Genomic DNA, 21888 nt, shown 5'->3' on the forward strand with positions numbered 1-21888 from the left:
TACAATGTCACAGGTAAGTGAGATACAGGTGAGATAGAAGGATACACTGTCACAGGTAAGTAAGATACAGGTCAGAAAGAAGGATACACTGTCACAGGTAAGTAACGTACAGGTCAGATAGAAGGATACACTGTCACAGGTAAGTAAGATACAGGTCAGATAGAAGGCCACACTGTCACAGGTAAGTAAGATACAGGTCAGATAGAAGGATACACTGTCACAGGTAAGTAAGATACAGGTCAGAAAGAAGGATACACTGTCACAGGTAAGTAAGATACAGGTCAGATAGAAGGATACACTGTCACAGGTAAGTAAGATACAGGTCAGATAGAAGGAAAGACTGTCACAGGTAAGTAAGATACAGGTCGGAAAGAAGGATACACTGCCACAGGTAAGTTAGATACAGGTCAGAAAGAAGGATACACTGTCACGAGTAAGTAGGATACAGGTCAGATAGAAGGATACACTGACACAGGTAAGTAAGATACAGGTCAGATAGAAGGATACACTGACACAGGTAAGTAAGATACAGGTCAGAAAGAAGGATACACTGACACAGGTAAGTAAGATACAGGTCAGATAGAAGGTAACACTGACACAGGTAAGTAAGATACAGGTCAGAAAGAAGGATACACTGACACAGGTAAGTAAGATACAGGTCAGATAGACGGTAACACTGACACAGGTAAGTAAGATACAGGTCAGAAAGAAGGATACACTGTCACAGGTAAGTAAGATACAGGTCAGATAGAAGGATACACTGTCACAGGTAAGTAAGATACAGGTCAGAAAGAAGGATACACTGTCACAGGTAAGTAAGATACAGGTCAGAAAGAAGGATACACTGTCACGGGTAAGTAAGATACAGGTCAGAAAGAAGGATACACTGTCACAGGTAAGTAAGATACAGGTCAGATAGAAGGATACACTGTCACAGGTAAGTAAGATACAGGTCAGAAAGAAGGATACACTGTCACAGGTAAGTAAGATACAGGTCAGAAAGAAGGATACACTGTCACGGGTAAGTAAGATACAGGTCAGAAAGAAGGATACACTGTCACAGGTAAGTAAGATACAGGTCAGAAAGAAGGATACACTGTCACAGGTAAGTAAGATACAGGTCAGAAAGAAGGATACACTGTCACGGGTAAGTAAGATACAGGTCAGAAAGAAGGATACACTGTCACAGGTAAGTTAGATACAGGTCAGAAAGAAGGATACACTGTCACAGGTAAGTTAGATACAGGTCAGAAAGAAGGATACACTGTCACGGGTAAGTAAGATACAGGTCAGAAAGAAGGATACACTGTCACGGGTAAGTTAGATACAGGTCAGAAAGAAGGATACACTGTCACAGGTAAGTAAGATACAGGTCAGAAAGAAGGATACACTGTCACGGGTAAGTAAGATACAGGTCAGAAAGAAGGATACACTGTCACAGATGACATAAGTAACATACAGGTGAAATAGGTTATCATTGACATTTGTTGAAAAGCATGTTTCATATTTAATCTGACAGCATCTATGTAGGTAGCAGCACAAACTGACAGCTTCAATCCCTGTGGAGCAGTAACTGTCAGGCTTACGGGCTTCCTGTTTGTACTTGCCAGAACAGTAACTAGACAAGCCACCTATTTTCTGCTTGACATATGAATCCTATTTCACCAGAATGTCCTCAACATGAATAATAAAAACATGATTGGTTTCTCATTGGTTATATTTCTTCTGTAGGCTAAGTCTACATCTATTAATCCAGATTCTCAATCTGCAAATCAATGTCAAAATATATGTGGAGCCCCCTGGCTACATACACATGTGCTAAATTTCGTAATATTTGGAACAATGGCTGAGTTATGGTCATCAAGTGCTTATTCGGACCAGATCTAAACCTCTAGGACAAGTATGTGACGTTTTGGTGTGTTAGGCGAAGACACAATGGACGCTGGACCAACAGGGCATGACATAAGGTCCTTTGAGTTTCAGTTATGCCAAACCACATTCTTGATGCAACACCGGATAAAGGTCCACTGAAGATCCCTCATTGTTTTAAACTATGACATCTGCTAACCCTTACACTAAATGCGCCCAGATCCACATTACATGTAGACCCTATCCTGTAGAGCTGTCCAGGTGACAATCCTGAAATTAGCTCGTTGTGTTATAAGACCAGCCAAACATCCTTTACATATCCTGCACATTGCTAAGGGAGAGCCTTCTGAATCTATCACTGAATAGTGGTTGTAAACTGATATCCACTCTCACACCGACCTTATCCCCCAGCCTGGCAAGTGACATCAGCAGAGGTATTTCACAAAGTTGTTGTAAGTTTTCCCACTTTGTTTCACACTTGAGCTGATGCATACAAGAGTAGGTTGCACATGAAATGTATCTGACTGCCTTCTGTCTAAACATTTTCTTGTTTGAACTTATCATACTTATGAACCTTCAGTTGAACAAACTACAATGTTGATATGATAAATCAAGTGAGTGTTTTTGTATAGATCTATATTACTGAATATAAAACACCTATGTACATTCTGTGTGAATTACTAAAGGAATCTGAATGACGTACATTTGAATATCTGTCCCCTGTCTTTTTTGTCTGAACTTACTGCCATATCTTGATCTTAAGCTGCCATCATCATCATCACCACCATCCCCTCCCCAGAGAATAAAATTACTGTGTGCATTTGTATCATATTCAAACTAAGCCGGAAACAGCAATCAGTTGTACACACGTTTTCTCCCAATCTACCAGTTACAAAATACCCATTAACATAACTTCAAGGAATATTTGTGCAATGATCGTAAGTATCTGAAAAGCATCTGAAGCTATTTATTTTTACCAGGAATAATATATTCTAATATCGTTATTTTTGTGTGTAGCTTTTACAATATATATTCTAAAACAATAACAATAAGCATAGCACTTTGGTATATTGTTTAAAGCAAAAGCAGATTATAGTGTCTTGCTTCCAGCTAACATAATGAGGAATTTAAAAGCCTCACTTTCAGTCTAATGACAGCACTTATTTTTCAGGAAACTCAAGTCCAATACAGTACAATCTTAAACCAAAATGTCCAGAAAGTCTTCAGCTACCTCAACAAGAAAGTTATATGAACATCTGGTTGAATGATATCACATATGGTTGCCATATCTAGTCTCCCATGCCTCTAGCGATATAATATGAAACATACATGCACTAACTCCTGTGTCATGGCCACACAATGAATACCCAAGGTGTAACCCAATGTAACAAGGAAATAAAGTACACCGGTATGCTTCTCATTGCAGTAGGTATCCATGACCTACTTCTGCTGAGAGTCTGGTGACACGTGTCACTGAAGGAGATATACTTGATGTGATAACAGATGCCCAAGTGCTGCATGGTCTAAAAAAAAAGGTTGGGAGCAGTGGATAAATTCAGCATCCCCACTTACAGGTGACTACTTAAAGTGAAAGTATTGTGAAAACTTGGAATGCGATTTTATGAATATCCATTTTCCTACATGCATCAATTCCTGATGGAGGAAAAGTCGTAACATTTGTACAAAGTAAATGTCCAAGTGAAAGTGCTGAAACCACTCCGTCATTGGCTTCCAAAACAAATGGAATGTTGAATGTCAGGATGTGTTGCTATTTCTGTTAGTCCCACAAAAATGACAGTGCATACATTGTTGAGTGTGTGAAACATCCTTTGATCTTGACATTGTGAATAATTAAAAGATTAATGTCTGTAATTAGGGTTTCATCATTAACATCCTGTTTGGAAACCATTTACCACCTGTGTACCTGAAGTCCTCAACTTCGTAGACAACTGAAAGCCCCTTCAATGTTGTTACTAATAAGGCATATCACTGAGTGAGTGAGTGAGTGGGTGAGTTGGGTTTAACACCGCTTTCAACAGTATTCTAGTTATATCACGGCTTGTCAGCTTAATGTGGGAGGAAAGCCTGAAGTGATGCAGGTCTCAGACGTTTACCACTTCGGTGAAACAGATGAGCACGGGTATGGTGCTGACAAACCTAGAAACATAATCGGGGCAAACCTGGATTCGAACCCACAATCCCAGGTTTCTGGCGTGCCCAAGGGACGCAACACTGCACAGCAAATAGCAGTGCCTCAGACGACTTGGCCACACCTGCCCCCAAAAGCATATGAAATTGAAGTAAGTTGTGGACATGGTAATCAAACAGAAAACCTCCAACATAACCATATATGGAGCATCTATATAAAAAGTGTCCGCCTTTACTGTATTTTCCATTAAGTGTTTGAAATTGATAGACATGACCAAGTGCACATTAACCTTATTTACGAGTACTTTTGATGTTTTGAATATGACATATGAAGAATGTTACGATCTATACAATATTTGCATTAAGGATGTTACAATCTATACAATTGTGCAAAGCTGTACCTACCCATGAGACTTGCACTTAAATGACTGATGATGAAATACACATATTCTTTTCAAGAACTGAGGGCCTGATGTTGAAGTATTTGGAAAGGTGGGTGTAGACTGTATGTATGTGTTTGAATTCTTAAGGCCTTCAGTGTTCAACTGTCTTGAGAATGGCGTGCTCATTTGCATATGGTCAGCATCTTTAGTGTTATTTACAAACAAACTGAATTATCAACATGATCAAGCTTATGCAAAAAATATATTTTAAGATGTATATAACAAGAGGTGAGCAAACAGGACAGAGACAGACTGCACTATAAACAGTTGGAACAGCCTAAATCAGACAAGCAAGATTACACAAGTCACGCTACCCATGTGGATCAGACTACGTAAACCTGGTTACACATGGAGTTGTTAGGCTCATCTTCAACTGTTGCTACAGAGTTACATTGTCTGTCTGAAAGAGTATATCAATATATGTTGACAATATCTCTCACACAATCAATAAACCCATTCAGTGGCTTCTTCTCGGGTGTCTTTGACCTACATGAGTACATCATAATGTTTTGCAAACTGACACGAAGAACCAATTAGATTGGTACTCTGGTACATCGATGGTAAATATATAACGTTATATATACGTTACCAAATCCATAATTGTAGTAAATTATGAGAGACTGAATGAAATCTTTCATGAATAAAAACATATTCAGTTGGGCAATACATAAAAAAGACGAACATGTGACTGGGATTTCTATCAGCGGTGCCCACGACATGAAACATTTGTATCAGCTTCACTATACATACAAGTATCCTGCCATGAGCAGTTATGTACATGATGTAAGTTGGAATGAACATACTATGGGCACGGAACATAACTAAGAAATATTTTTATTAATCTTGACAGATAAAGAACAACTTTCAGTGGCAATTATTCCACTAGATATAAGCCTGATAAGAATGTAGAACATCATGTTCAAGCATCTGCTTCTTCCTATGCCAGGCCACATACATGTACAAATGTAGTGACAACATTCACCCAGCCACCATACACTCGACCCACTCAAGCATGACAGGTTTACTGTGTACACAAACACCTTGTTGCATAGTAAGCACATACCTTCATGTATAACTTGCAACTTGTCCTGAGACATTTCCAGGTGGTCAGTATTCACTAGTTGTCAACAAGTACATTTGCTGGTAGGTACCACAGGTTTGGTCACAGGCTTATCCAGGGGAATTAGTAAGCTCATGTTTCATCAAGCACTGGATTAGAGGTAATCCATGGGGCAGTTTGACAGTTGCGACCAGCTAGTCTGGCTGACTGCTGCTCCTAGCCACATGTCACAACATCAAGCTTCGGCTTCGCTTCATTAACTGCCATGTGAAAGGCCCGCTATTGTCGGTGAAAGACTGTTTTTCCCTTGTCGGCAGAGCCCCTAAGCAACATTATAAAGGCACTTTACTGGCATAGAAAACTTGCCCTCAGCAAATCCTGCCTGCTGCCAATCAGATAATCAATATTCAGAAAGCCCATCTCCTGCAGTTGGCTAGAAATAATGTGGACTTTGATATACATGAGGTAAAATACACCTGCCTAATGGCATCTAGTCCACTTTTTACATGAATTAAATGGTGGTTAGATTACACATCTCCTTATCTTACCAATGACCAGATACAGTCTCCTGTATAAGCCATCCATGATGGAGCCCAGCTAACACTGTGTATGTCTGTCACACTGTTATCATCCAAATGGACACAGGCTACTCACAAGTATCACCGCTGAGATGCAAGTGTGAAATTTGCTGCTGTCAAACCGACACAAACTCCAGCAACGAAGGTGATTCATTCCTGCAAGATGCAAACCAGGTGTTCTTTGAGTGACTATAAAGCTTACATCAGATGACATGCTAGACGTTTCTCCAAGTCACTATTTTCAGGTTGAGCTGCACAATCAAAGACAAATGGTGCTGAAGTAATGCACTCTTACACGATGCAACTTTGATCAGCTGTGAGCACGTCCAGAATGTCAGAAACGTGACATTGATGAACTTGCAATGCCGAGGCACTGGGGAGACACATGTGACATTCAAACATTGATCTAGGAAAGCATGAGCATTATAGAAAATGAATCAGGCCAAGCCTGCAGTGCAGTCCAATTTCCAATAATCCTTCCTTCAACTGACAAAGACTAGTGGAAACCAGGCACCTGCTGTACAATAACTTTACAGCGCAGATATAGGGAGGACAGAAGAGTCTGGTGTACACTTCATGGATCCTCACTGGAGACGGAATCTTTACAACAAACAAACAGTTCAATGAAGTATCCAGACTGCTTATCTACCACATTTATTAACCAACCCTTTGACTACTGTTGTTCAGCTGGTGAAATGGATTAAAGAAATATAGACTTCATCAGGTATATGTCAAAAAATAAATTCTAAACCACTTTCAGTTATTTTCATCTGACCTTTTACCAGCCTTAGTGATTGATCGAATAATTGGTCAATCAATCAATCTAGACAGTCAAAACGATTATCGGTTTGCTGAAAAGGTGTCATGAAGAGAAAAAAGAAGTTTCGTGTTTGCAAACTCATAAAAAATATAAACAAAAGTAACAAAAAATATTTAGGGTCACGAAAATTCTGTATCACACATATAGATATGATTATATACAAAATCAACTTTAGCAAAAAATATTCTTGAAAACTACAAGACCACTGTTGGAAGCAAAAGAATACATGGTGGTCAAGTAACAAAAATGGTGCTTTGCAATTGATGAGTTAAATGAGAAATTTACAGTTTATATCGAAACATGTTCGAGAAAATAACAAACGGCAAGAAGTGATATTAAATCACAAATGACCATCTGTCATTATTTTGCCTTGTCAATGTACAGCTAACGTAAAATGGATGTCAACAGTTTGTGTATAGGCGAGACACTTACAATAAAAGGAGACAATTAAAGGGGAGGTAACTATTGTATGACAGTAGTTCCATCAAAGTGTGATGTTCATTGCAGTGAAATGTGAAGTGTTATGTTCACTGCAAAGAAATATCAAAGAATAGTTATCATTGTTAATATTTCTAAGAATACTACCTCTGTTATATCTCTGCCATATATCCTCTATTTTGGCTTCAATCACACTAACTTAAATTTTCAGATTTTCAACAGATGTCCTCTTCACTGTCAATTACACACACAACTAGTTATTGCCAAGTAGTCCCGTAACTCACGAAGCCATGGCGGCAACTTTTTTCCCTCATCTACTACTTGAAGTAGACAAATTGGGGAGGTGGGAGTGAGTATTTGGGATGTAATAGAGGTAGTATTCTTACAATTATTAACAATGATAACTATTGTTTGATAATTCTTATGAAATCTCTACCTCTATTACATCTCTGCCAGAATATGCCAGAAGGACCCCTGTGGGATCTGCCTCTAGTAACTCCCAGTGTAATTGACAGCAATCCTCCTCTGGAAACCATTATTTACTGATTCTCATCCTACTTGAGATAATATCTTCTGGAATTCCCCCTGAGGACTTGAAAATGAGAAATGTGTAAAGAATCAGTCAAAATATGTGATATTTTCACTAGAGTAACCATTATATTTGCTGATCTTGATTGTAACAATGTTGTCATTTCTAATCTATTTCTGCTTAATGACATAATTTCTTTATAAATTTGGATTTGTGACTCTAATATTGGTGATGACGTCACTTCCGGTTCTCCCCCTTTTCTAGGTCTCTCTAGGTCTCTTTCAACCCAAAGATGTCATTTCCTGATTAGATGAACCCTCTTCTGATATTTCCAGTGCTGACGTCACTTCCGGTTATGTTCTCATTTCCGGATATGACGTCACTTCCGGTCTAATGGAGACAGTTGATATTCAGAGTGCTTCTAATCCATCCTACATCTAATAGACAGAATAATCAAGGGTGTACCCTCTGATGCTGCTGGTGTCAGTTCCTCCCCATGTTGGATGCCATGGCTAGGAGGAAAGACTCTTTCCTGGCTTTTTGGTGTAGGGTAGCTTTAGCCACGGGCTCGTAAGGTTCCATTAACAATGCTGATAGTACCACAGATAGATTCCACATAGGGAAGATATCAGGTGTTTCGAACATCTTCTAGTAGAAAAGATCTCATTAGTCTGTTTAGAATGGGATGGTTTCCAATTGATAATGCGTCATGTTGAGGTACAGAATGAAGGGCTGATCTATAACCTTCTATGATCCCATGTCAGAATTTGTTGTCTTGACATAGATGTAGTAGAAAATCTGCTACTATAGGGATGGATATAGCATTAGTTATAATCCCTTGTCGTCTTTTCCATTGGACGAACTTGTCCCATCTGTAGTCATATATAAGGGAGGATGAATGTCTCCACGATCTTGCTTCAGCTTCCAAGGCAAGCTCAGAGTATCTGGATGTCTGCATCTTCTGCGTGATAGCGGTTATCATGTTCTGACTAAAAGGGGTAGCTTAGACAGGTAGAACAAGAGACGACTAGTACAATATACACAGATTTATTTACATGAACATCATATATATAAGTAGCTAACAAATATATACAACAAAGGTGAGCATACATAGACTTCCCAGGGACTGAGCATGTTCCTCTGAAGGTGAGAGCAAGTCTGTAGACACTATCTATCTATCTATCATTGGAGATTTAACATGCACTTTCCCCGTGTAATAATTACACTATAGCGTATGTTGAACACGGGGTTGCACTTAGACTACTGGGGAAAAAAAGCGTAAAGAATAAATAAAGAAGTGCAACCCAAAGAAATATAAATTTTACAGACCTAATCTAATAAAGCTAAGGGGGGTGGGGGTTTGGCTGGGTGGGAGTGAGGGATAAAAGAATGTACAATATTATGGAGAAAATTGGGCATGGGTTGGAGGAAGGGAGGGGTAAGCGTGGGAAGGCACGGCGTCGACTGGTGAGCATGGTGTCTATCGGCGATTTTCTCCCAGAAGTCTCTGCGCGTCAGCCTGTTCCCTTGAGTCTGGCGTCTTGAAGAGGTTCTTGGCAAGGAGGGCGGCGGAGTGGGCGATGAAGTGCTTGCTAGCCTTGACATCGCAATCCATGAAAAAGTGAGAGAGTTCTTTGAAGCTGAAGAAATCATGCTCGAACTTTTCCTTCCCCATATACTGGATTAGGGTAAGTTGGGCTCTGTCGGATTTGGAGGAGGGAAACAGCTGGTCGTGGGCTGTCTCAATGCAGTCCGTGCCGAGGTTGGGATGAGCCTTATAGTATCTAAGGATTCCCTCCGCCTTTCCCAGTAGCGCGGCTCTAAGGTCCCTGTCCTTGACCTCGACCGGGGTGGTCTGAGTCTGGCCGTCGCTAAGGGAAGGGGGCATTGGTGCGGTGGTCTGAGCGCTGGAGTCATTCAGGATGGGCGTCGAGGTCTGGGACTCTGCTGACGCGATGGTGGTGGTTGGTCGGGAGGCTGGTTCAGGAGAGGGGATGTCTCTCCTCTTCCTCTTCCTCCTCCCATGGCCAGTACCCTCAGGCGAGCAGAAGGGCTCCTCCCCTCTGAATTCGAGGGGAGCGAGTTCCAGCGCTGCTACTGGGGGCGGGGGGATGGAAGGAAGGGTCTCCTCTATCTCCATGTCGGAGACTGGAGGGGACTTCTTCTTCATAGGTGGCCTGGTCTTCTGCACCGGGAAGGGTGCAGAAAGGGTTGGGGCTGGAGTACGTTCCACCTGAGGCTTGGGCTAAGCCAGAGCTTTCCTTTGACCTAAGTCAAAGAGGATGGAGAGGGTGGAAGTGCTGGTCCTGTAGGAAGTCTTGAGGGAGTAGTCCCCAACCCGGTAGGCCAGCAAGGGCTCCAGGATGAAGACAAGCTCCCTAGGCAGTGACTTAGAGAGGTCTCTCAAGGCGAGTAGTAAGATAGCAAGCTTGGGAGGACACATCTGGTCGAGTGTCCAAGCGACCCGGTGTAGACACTTACTTACTTACTTACTTACTTACTTACTTACTTACTTACTTACTTACTTACCTACTTACCTACCTACCTACCTACCTACCTACCTACCTACCTACCTACCTACCTACCTACCTACTTACTTACTTACTTACTTACTTACTTACTTACCGACTGCAAGCGTATGTCGCACACGGGCCTGGCCAGGCCATTTAATGTGTTTCCGAAAAAGGGAGTTTGTGCAACCCAGGAGGGGGGCTTTAGGGGTTGCTTATATAGTAATTTTGAAATTTTGAGATTTGGAATGAATGCCAAGTGTGGGTGGAGGACGAACTAAGGGAGCTGTGTGTGTTGGGTGGTTGTGGTTTCAATATTTTATTTGGGTTTAAATGCAAAACTAATTAGTCCTGTTTAATTAGGTATATGCCTAAGGCTTTGAATTTTTCTAATTTATTTTGTGTATTTAGGATTGACTCTAATGTAAGTGCGGTTTTAAGATTTAGGATGGTCTGTAGTGTTGTTCGGTGTGTTTGGTAGTGTGTGCAGTGAATGAGTACGTGTTCTGGTGTTGCTTGTTGTTTGCAATGTGGGCAGTTTCCTGTTGTGTTTAGATTAGCTATTTTACGGTGTTTATTTACTTTGGTGTGGCCTGGTTTTTTGGGGATGGATGTAGTATTTTTGGTTTAGTTCGGTTTTTTTTTGAGTACTTTCCTCATTTGGCTATTTGAGTTTTGGTATATATTTTGCCATTTTTTGTTGATTTTTTGTTTAGTGACACTTGATTTCTGATTTTGAGCTGGGTAAGTTTAATCTTATTTCTGGGAGTTTAAGGGATAATTTTGATGCTTTATCTGCATTTTCATTTCCAAAGATTCCCACGTGGGCAGGGATCCAAATGAACTCTATTTGTTTACCTGCCTTAGTTAAGTTGTTTGAGCTTTGAGTACATTTCGGTTTGACTAGACTGTCAAATGTAGTCAAAAGTAACAACAAATGAATATGATCGAGATATAACCGAGAAATATCTTTTTCATGGCATAAAAACAACATTGTGGCTATGAAGCCATGCTGTGTTCCAAACACCCTTCTGCACTTGTACACGGCAGACGTAATTACAAATCAACATACCGGTTTCTTTAAAGACAACCGTCGCATGGAAGGCAACATACCATGCTTACTGTTCATGCAAATTGTGTGAGTGGCATGTGTTACAGGTGGGGCAGGACATGTTTACCTTTTTCACAGATTTTCACTGATCTATTCATATAATTTTCATGGCTATTTTGCAGTTACTCCCAATGAAATCTGTATTGGTGGACAATCTATACTGGTTGTTCTCTGGTGTTGATGTTTCATAACTTTTTTGAAAATATTTTGTTCTGTTACCGTGTATCTGCTGCAATACTGAATTTCAAGGGTTGTGTCTATAAGATGGTACCACATTTATAGACTGTAATAAGGTGTTATGGTATAAAATAGGTTTTAAACATACCTAGCTGTAAATATATTTTGGATTTATGTCCCTGAAAGGAACAAATCTTTGTGTGTTTTAACTTTGACAAGGCAGCTACAATGTTCCACCAATGTTCCACTCATCTCATCTGCAGTGACAGATCGTATGTCATATGGACATGAGGGCTTGAGTGACAGTGGCAGTGGTGGCAGAGACAAATGTATCTTACTGTATTGGAGTAAAATAATGGATTTGGTAATGAGTTACTGACAATATTGAAGTTACATATAAGTGCTTCACATTGACACTTCAAACTAAGTCAATATGATTAGCAAGTATAGTACTTAACATAGGCGATAATTATCTTATATATGACAATAACACGATAGATGGAGCTCCTGGATGAAACCTAAATTTTGACATTTAAATTTCTCATACATTCAGAAGTGAAGACAAAATATTGTCACTTTCCTGTATTGGCGGCCATCTTTGAGGCCAATTTGTCCACATATTGGATAAATCAAATTTCTGAAACTCATATATGTAAGATGCTTAAACGATTCATGTGTTGAAATGAAACAGATTGGTGAAAAGAATGTTAGTGTTGTCGGGGGGGTTGGGTGCTGGTATCACATTTACTAAATTTTCATACATTATATTATACCTACATTGATTGCGGAATTTTTTGTAAGCTCCTAAAGCATTCAGGCACATTTTGAGATATCACACGACATGATTGTCAATATGGAGGTTACATTATCTTTAGTTTTGTAATAATTTGAAAATGAAAATTGAGTGATTTTTTCCTGTTTGTGACACATTTTGGCCGAACACTCCACTTTAACAATTACGCTAATTGTTTATTTATTCTATTGTAGGTTTCCTAAGTCACCACCCTGATTTTGTTCATAAAATGAGCATTGCAATATGCTAACTGATTTATTTGATTTACTTAATTTTGACACACAAATGTGCATTTTACCACAAAAAAAAACATGTCTGCCACCAAAAGAAATCAGCAAAACCATCGTTTTCTAAAGCATAAATGACATCTTGTGAAGGAAAATGTCGTTGTGCTTTGTCCTTCTGTGGGGAGGGGTTACTCCATAAATAAGACTCTTTTTAAGGGTTGGCCGCTACTCTATAAAGTGCATGAGACTAAAATAAGCACTCCTGAAAAAGATGAGTAATTTATTGTTAGTATAACAACCATATTTCCCCGTATGTTAAGTACCCTGCTCCAATTGGCATCCCCTGACCAAATTCTAGAACAATCTGCATGTCATTTTTGTAGTGCCCAGTACTAATCCCGAAAGTCTTCAAGGCAATGCCTTATGTATAAGATATATTTCTTTCGGAAAATGCAGCAGAGTAGAAGCAGGTGCATATTACACATGCAGACATTGAGTTGTGACTTTCTTTCCCAAGCAAAAATATTACTTCAGGCATGTCAATGCCAGAGTATAATCAGTCTTGATTATCTCCCGAAAAAGATTCAATTGGGCACAAAAAGCAAAATAGTGATGAAAATTATATGTAAGGATCACTGAAAATCAGTGATGACACCAGTTGTCCACGACAAGTGTAAGCATGTCCTGCCCTACCAGACACCTGCTACACACACAATTATCACAAAAAGGTAAGTGTTTGCTTACTGCCTGACGCCACACAAATCATATGCTCTCCAAAAACAATAGGCATATTGGAAAAGAACCGATCATTACAGAAATACAAAGACATATCGAGTGATGGTAATGGACAAAGTGTAGCATGACAATGAACAGAACATGTTGATGTAATGAGGGTGCAGTAAAACAAAAAAGACGACAGGGGTGTCAAGTTAAAAAATGAACGTTGGATTAGATCAGTAATGGTTCATGCTCCAACATAGTCAAACATTTGTTTATACCGCGTGGCATGACCTAAATCAATCCCCAAATGACAAATCTGATGGGGGGGGAGTCTTGTCCACTCCTCTTGCAGCGCCTGGTCCAGTTAGGCCTTTGACGTCTGTGTACACGTCTCGATCTTGATCATGTCCCATCTGTGCTCTGAGTGTAAAAAGTCAGGACTCATGCATTCTGGTGCTGCTGCTGGAGGTAGTCAGTTATGTGAACGCTGGGCAGGAGCGTAATCATCTTGAAAGACAAAACGTGGACCAGCATGGTGCAAAAGTGGCACAACTACTGACACCAGTATATGGTCTTGGTATCATTACAGACCCATGCAGACAATTATTAATCGCCTGGTCAGTAACTGGCTCAATTTATTAAAGTCTGTTTTTTCATTGATAGACTTTGTACCTATGTTGTTGACTCAGGGTTCATTGAGCGGTCAATCATTAAACATTTGTGTCCGCAGAAACCTGCAAATCACAGACTGAGACACATTGAACATATTGGCTACCTTTTGCCGAGTTCTACCCGTTTGAAGCATGCCAGTAGCTATCAGGCTTTCATCCCATTGCAGACGAGGCATGTTACCGTGTATAATGAGATCAACAATACTTATGGCTCAGACATTGGCGACATTTCACTGAAGTGTCCAAAATCAAGAATGACCCATTACCCACATGCATAGAGGAATTGCCTTGACCATGTGCAATGTGTCAGGTGTGTTGGGCCTTGTTTCCGAAACCATTCTGTCTCTGCCAGTTAGTACTGGCTTGACTTTCCTACTGCAAATTTACAGCAATAATGATTCATGTATTGTGATACATACAATATGTTGCATGCATTCTTTTATCTGTGATAAGGTTTGAATCCGAATAAAAAAGAAGTCTTTGAATGGCATTTAGAAGTGATACATATAAGGAAGAGAATTTATGTAAATCAACTTCTGTATTATGAGGAACACGTTTCTCACTCATCAGGTGAATTAATGCTATAAAGCAGAGTACCTGTGAGAACAACAAAAGTAATAAGATAACAAAGGTGGCAATTTAACAAGGGAAGCCAACAGTTAACTAGTCCTGACAGGTGATTAGCAACTTGCAATGGACAATATGGAAGCCAGTACTCAACAGATTAGCACTGATAAGTGATAGCGATGAATCCTAAATAAAAATGACCCACAATTTTGTCAACAATAATCTTCAGCCATTTTCTTGGTTGTTCCTATGATCATGTAGCGGCCATAAAATTTCCGAGTCCCGTGATGGGATTCGAACCACGGACCTTCTGATCAGAGGTCGGACGCCTTGTCCACATGACCAAAGAGGTTAACCCCATCAGCAAGCTGACAAGGTAAGGATGTCATCTGTGGGATGACTCCACGCCCTGCTACATACTCCCCCCGTCAACAGAAGGCACGTCCCGGGCCGCATAGTAGGGTACTGAGGCTTATTTTGCTCAAATTTGATATGAACGTGCTCAGCCCCACTTTGGGCGCCAATGTAGCGGCCATAAAATGTCCGAGTCCCGTGATGGGATTCGAACCACGGACCTTCTGATCAGAGGTCGGACGCCTTGTCCACATGACCAAAGAGGTTAACCCCATCAGCAAGCTGACAAGGTAAGGATGTCATCTGTGGGATGACTCCACGCCCTGCTACATACTCCCCCCGTCAACAGAAGGCACGTCCCGGGCTGCATAGTAGGGTACTGAGGCTTATTTTGCTCAAATTTGATATGAACGTGCTCAGCCCCACTTTGGGCGCCAATGTAGCGGCCATAAAATTTCCGAGTCCCGTGATGGGATTCGAACCACGGACCTTCTGATCAGAGGTCGGACGCCTTGTCCACATGACCAAAGAGGTTAACCCCATCAGCAAGCTGACAAGGTAAGGATGTCATCTGTGGGATGACTCCACGCCCTGCTACATACTCCCCCCGTCAACAGAAGGCACGTCCCGGGCCGCATAGTAGGGTACTGAGGCTTATTTTGCTCAAATTTGATATGAACGTGCTCAGCCCCACTTTGGGCGCCAATGTAGCGGCCATAAAATGTCCGAGTCCCGTGATGGGATTCGAACCACGGACCTTCTGAACCGAGGTCGGACGCCTTGTCCACATGACCAAAGAGGTTAACCCCGTCAGCAAGCTGACAAGGTAAGGATGTCATCTGTGGGATAACTCCACGTCCTGCTACAATCACAACACACATTAACAGACACATTATCATGATTATATGCAGGAAGCTGGTCATGAATAGTTTTGCTTTTGTTATCACAGGAATCAGTTGCTAATTTCTCAATTTCATGATTTCAACTCGACTTGTCACTCATGTTAACTTTGCCAACATTATGAAAGTATGACTGATTTTGAAACCAGCAATATACCGGTATTTTCCAAACATACTGTGATCTGTATTCACTGGTACTTCAAATAATGAAGTCAGTCCATCACTTGAGGTGTCTTCCATTGTGTGTTCACAGATTGGTGGATATTAAATGGTCATCTGTCACACTGTAAAAAACTACAGTCAGGCCAAATGCTAATTTAAGAAACACAGACGTATTTCTGAGTTTTAAAAAAGCAGAATAAGAATTAGAAGTTGGAGAGATTTATTTGTGGTACAATAAAACTTGCAGATTAATTAATTTAATTAGTCTTTGTACAAAACAACCAGCAAGGTAATGATATGGGGCACTGTTTACTGAATCACTGATCATGCACAGGACCAAAGATAAACCACACCTTCATTATCATGAGAACATCCCAAACACACAACACAATTGATTCCAGTGTTTAAGAAAGCATACCATAATGAGAAATGCTATTAAGACTGTCAATGACCTTGTTTAATATTGTAAAAGGTTTTGTTTCATTGATGTTAGATCTAAGATTGTTCTCTCACATTCGATCTCTGACATCATCTTTACAAAAACACACACACCATATCTCCTAAATTATAACATGAAAATGCATAGATGTGTAGTTTGGGAAAAAAGGTTTTTTTTAGCATTTTCAAAATTGTATCAAATTCTGTTTATAATTTTAATGGCATCTTTGCATGGTATCATATATACAAAATCTTCATAAATATTGTGGTTACAGAAGATGTGTAGTGTTAATATTTTATGAGTTTCCATTACGATTGCTGTGGCAGCCATGTCTAAAAACAGACTGGAATTCTGTAATCGACACCATTGCTGGCCATCATGCAAGCCGAATATCAGTTTTTCAGTCTGAATGACAGCCCAGTTAAGTATTATAACCTGGATTAACTCAGTCAAACCTCGCTAACACTACTCCTGGATATACAGGATATTTCATGTGTCTAGTGATATATCATGTTTCTCTCATTGAGTGACGGAGGAAAGGTGATATCTCCTCACCCCACATCCCCCTGGAGATGAGAGAAACTCGACACATGTAGTATCTTCTGTATTATATATACTTTTTGTGTAGTTGTCTCCCAGAAATATAACTTTTATCATTATAAATGCAAAACCTTGAAACGTAATTTCTCCCAACCTAACATGCACGGAGGTTTCACCGAATCCTTGTAATTGCTCAAAATGTAGTTCAGAGTTTGCCAAATATTTAAAAAAAATATAAACAAATGCAATACAAAATATTTGAGGTAACTAAAATTGTTTATACAAAATCAAAAAAATATTCTTGAAAGCTGCGAGACCGATGAATGACCAATCTTGATTGACGAGTTAAATGAGAAATTTACAGTTTATAACAAAACATTTTCATGAAAATAACAAATGCATGAAGCGATATTAACTCCATGAATGACCATTTGTCATTATTTTGCCTTGACAATGTGGAACTAAAGTAAAAAGGAAGTCAACAGTTTGTTTACGGGGCAGACACTTACTACAAAGGGAGACAATGTAAGGGAAGGTAACTCTTGCATGAAAATACTTCTGTCAAAGTGTTATGTTCATTGCTGTGAAATATCAAGTGTTATGTTCACTGCAGTGAAAATATCACTTTTCTCAACTTCAGAAAACTCAGTCTTTCACACTGAAGTATACTGTTTTATCTGTGTGTAATAGTTGAAAACATTCAATTGTATTAAAATGTCATGAAAAAAATAACACAATTCCCCGTGTCGGTTTTATGAGAAAAATTGCACACTGGCCCATAAGCTATGCTCATCTGCATGTTTTTTTCAAGTTTTCATCAATAATAATGCCTAACAACTGACGTGATTAGGGAGCCTATACTTGTGAAGTTCAGAAGACACACAGAGTTCCATGCTCTCCAGATACCGGGCTGAACTGCCTACATCAGCTCCCCCTGTTACTATTAAGGTGTGTTCCCGATAGACCTTTAACATGTCGGATGCCATCCTGCTGTCTAGGGAGGGGAGAACATCATCAATCACAAGTTACATCCTACTAACTCTCACTCACAGCTTCAAGCTGCAGGCAATATATGCAGGCTCTCCACTGAAAATCGTCATACAATAACAAAAATCAATTTTGTGTGGCACAGATTGGAATGTGAGCCTTCATCAAATTAGTTATCTACAGTTAATTCAAATGTCAAGGTTCATACAAACGGTATTCATTACATGACACAGTACAGATAGAAATGAATATTGAAACAGTCATATCTGAAACCAAGGCAATAAATTTACCAACTTAAATAGTGTATTGTGTTTCCATGGTTACAATCCTTACAAGCTGGCAGGGTTCCACCTAGACTCCAATATCTGAGAGTCACCTTGACTCAGCCTATGAATTTTTGGGAGTCCAAAATATTTTTTGAGCGTTAAATGTTTTATTGTATGATTAATGAAATTTAAAGTGTTCACTGTTAATGTTACACTTAAAGTTCAGTATCTTTTAAATATTATATGTCTCTAGTTTAAGTTAACAAGTGCTAATTAATGTTCTCAGCTGATTGTATGGTTACATCCCAATAGTAAGACATCCCATTAGTGAGACACCCATTGTAAGACAGTGGAGAAGGTGAGATTAATTAAACAAACACAGCCAGTCTACCAACTTAACAATGGTCACAGCCCATGATTAGCGGATTAATTAATAAGAGTAGGCCAGTAATTCTGTTTGAAAATTCTCAGGAAATAAATGAGTTAGGAGCTAGTAGGAGCTTACTCAAAAAGTTTCACTGTACACAACCACCCACCAGAAGACACCAGCAGAATCCAGTTCCTTGGCAGCTTAAGGAAGAGAGCAAGAGAAGAACCAACCACTCCTATGCCAGCCCTCTACAACGACGAGGTCTTGAGACATGATCCGGAGGCTGCAGCTATATTTCCCTACTTCAGGTAGGTCGGCAGCGCCATGTACAAACACCGCAGTCACATGATCCCGAAACTCCCTAAAACCAGAGCTGAAGTCGACATTGCAGCACCCTGGAGAGAGACCCATGATGGTGAGCGGTTCCTGCTTTTTTCCGACGGTTAAGGTCTTGCTGTTGGATACAGAAATAACCCCCTTGAGGAACAGTGGATCCGACGAGCTGCTGCCTTGCCTCTGCTGCCTCTTCAACAGGTTCAGGATGCATGGATTGACTCCATGAACCAGTCTCCCGATGTACCGAATGCTGACGAATCCAACGACTACATAGTCACAAACAGGGTGGATTATGGAGCCAGATTCCCTCTTTTGCTTTGGAACCATCACCAGACATTCGGCCCAAGGACCAACAACAACCTGGAAGGTTTCCACAGTTGCCCCAATGCATCACTGAATCATCGTCATCCTAATCTCTACAGGGTCATCGAGATCATCAAGAAGACTGAGAAATCTGAGAAGACCAAGCTATCTCAGTTAGACCTAGGTGCAGCTCCACCAGCAAGAATGAGTGAGTGAGTGAGTGAGTTTGGTTTTACACCGTTTTTAGCAATATTCCAGCAATATCACGGCGGGGGACACCAGAAATGGGCTTAAACATAGTACCCATGTCGGGTCTTCAGCGTGACGAGCGAACCCTTTAACCACAAGGCTACCTGACCACCCCCCACCAGCAAGAAAGCGTGTGCACAAGGAGATTGACAGTCGACTTTCCAGACTGAAGGATCAGCTATCCCAGGGTGTCAAGACACTACCCCAGTTCGTGGATGCTGTTGGCAAACTTCTGAAGATGGATTAAGGTTGTGTCAGTGTGACACCCTCGATGTGAACTGTGATATGAACTGTGATATTAACTTTCACTGAACTCTAAGTGGAGAATATGTTAAAACAATGTATTTAAGGGATGGATGAATTAAAATATTGAATGAAATAAAGTAAAAGAGGGTATCAAGCATCTTGAGTCATTTCTTTTGTCTATATAATAAGACAAGTCCATTATCATGATAGGGGTTAATTACCTGATTAACTTGTGCAACCAGGTATGACATTGTTGTTTTAAGGTGTCTCACAACTGGGCTGTCTTACTAATAGGAGGAGACTGATTGTACTACAGAGAAATAAAGGATATATGAATGAAAAACAAAGTTTGTTGGTTTTATCTTTTCACAATCTTTAATTACTTCACAGCTCATGAAACAATTTACAGTGACACTAATACAGGATGAATAAATAACATCAGTCGCAACTGTGACACATAATTTTTAATCATAGATGGATATTAAAATACATTTCATGTCAGATTATAATCTAATACCACTAGCTCATTTACATCTTTTATCTCGTTATCTTGTATTATCTATCAACAGTGAAGTTGAACTGAAGACTTGTGAACACTCGTAATATTTTCGAGTTGAATTCAATTTATTAGCAACAACAAACACGCCCAAAGCTTTACATTTTGTATATACCATATTTATTCGTGTATAATACACACTCGTGTATAATACACACCCCTAATTATGGGCTATTAAATCCTGAAAAAAATATCTCTCGTGTATAATACGCACAGACTTTTCTTCAGTCTTATTTCAGGCTGTCATGATCCGTCATCGGAAATAGCATAACAAATCCGAATTGAATTACGCAAGTTAATCCTGTTGTTACACTATCTGGTAATAAAAATGTGTTCTCTGTATATCTGACCTTATGTTTGTCATCTATTTTATTAATTTTATTTAAAATTTCATTCAATAAATTTCGGCAAAAACATGTGTCCCTCCGATACTTACAACTTCTGTTTACCCCGTTCCATAGGTTCTGCTTAACCACATACTGTAACCGTGCCAAATCACACTATTCACCGTAACAATGATAAAATTTTCTTCTGTTTCATTTTTTACGAGTCTACACATCTAGATAAACATATGTCATGGTTAACTTTTAGTGAGAAAATATGCCGAAACATGAAAAACCTTGTCCATTTGCGGAATTTTCCTTTGTTTACATCACGTGCTGTCATCGAAGCCACATGGAGTGTGAGAGTTACGTTCACTTTGATGCATAAATATATTTTGAAACGACGATTAATTAAAAACTAGACGTAAATTTTAAGATGTTTGCATATATTGTCTTCAGAAAATGTTTATAAATTAAGTTCAGGTGAGTAGTTGTAATATTTTCATTCCAAAGCTGGTAAACAACAACACAGATATTTTGAAATTGCGTCAGTCATGATGCAGTCATTTATTTCTGGACATATTTTTCCTTAATTGAGAGTCATATACGCAAGAATTCTGCGTCAGGGGAAACCCTGAAGCTGGAGTATGTTGCTGATGTGACAAGTACAAGTCTAACATGAGACAAATAGATAAAATCAAACTTGAACTGTACATTATATTGAAACATCATACAAACATACTGTAATTTTAGATTCAAGCATGGTATTGTTGATATATTGGTAAATCTAATTTTAATTTGAACATAACTTTACTTATTGTTCAATGTTCATTACCATATTAAAAGAAATAACTGTTGTTTGTCAAAATCAAACGATAGTTATCACTGTGTATAATTCTAAGAATTCTACCTCTATTACATCATAGCCAATATTCTTGCAATATGGTTCAAGTCACACTAAAAAGTCTACAGATTTTCAATGGATGTCCTCTTCCCCGTCAACCATCCTAATCAGTTGACAGGGATACCACTAGACTACTGCTTAATCTCTAGAATTATATAATTGTGATAGCAGGGCTCGAAAAAAATTTACAACCCTACTTGTCCTGCAGGGCAAGTACTTTTTATTTTGTATTCATCCTGCCAAAGTTTCACTTGCCCTATTGCTCAATGCTGAACAGACAATATCATGTATCA

At 39.6% G+C, this 21888-nt stretch overlaps 1 protein-coding gene across 3 annotated transcripts in view; it reads right to left on the reverse strand.

The window, feature by feature from the left end:
- LOC139456398 (calcium/calmodulin-dependent protein kinase kinase 1-like) overlaps positions 1 to 21888 on the reverse strand; it is a 160170-nt gene that overhangs the window by 107992 nt on the left and 30290 nt on the right. For 2 of the 3 annotated variants that reach the window (XM_071238092.1, XM_071238090.1), the window contains exon 1: positions 5524 to 5997. The exons of the other annotated variant lie outside the window; for it this stretch is intronic. In XM_071238092.1, coding sequence (XP_071094193.1) covers positions 5524 to 5557 — 34 coding nt within the window. In that variant the 5' untranslated portion in view covers positions 5558 to 5997. Of the gene's footprint in view, positions 1 to 5523; positions 5998 to 21888 lie in introns of those variants that run through there. 3 annotated transcript variants of the gene reach the window in all.

The sequence above is a fragment of the Haliotis cracherodii genome, unplaced genomic scaffold (genome assembly GCF_022045235.1).
Source record: "Haliotis cracherodii isolate W230 unplaced genomic scaffold, xgHalCrac1.p SCAF_11, whole genome shotgun sequence".
NCBI lineage: Eukaryota > Metazoa > Mollusca > Gastropoda > Lepetellida > Haliotidae > Haliotis > Haliotis cracherodii.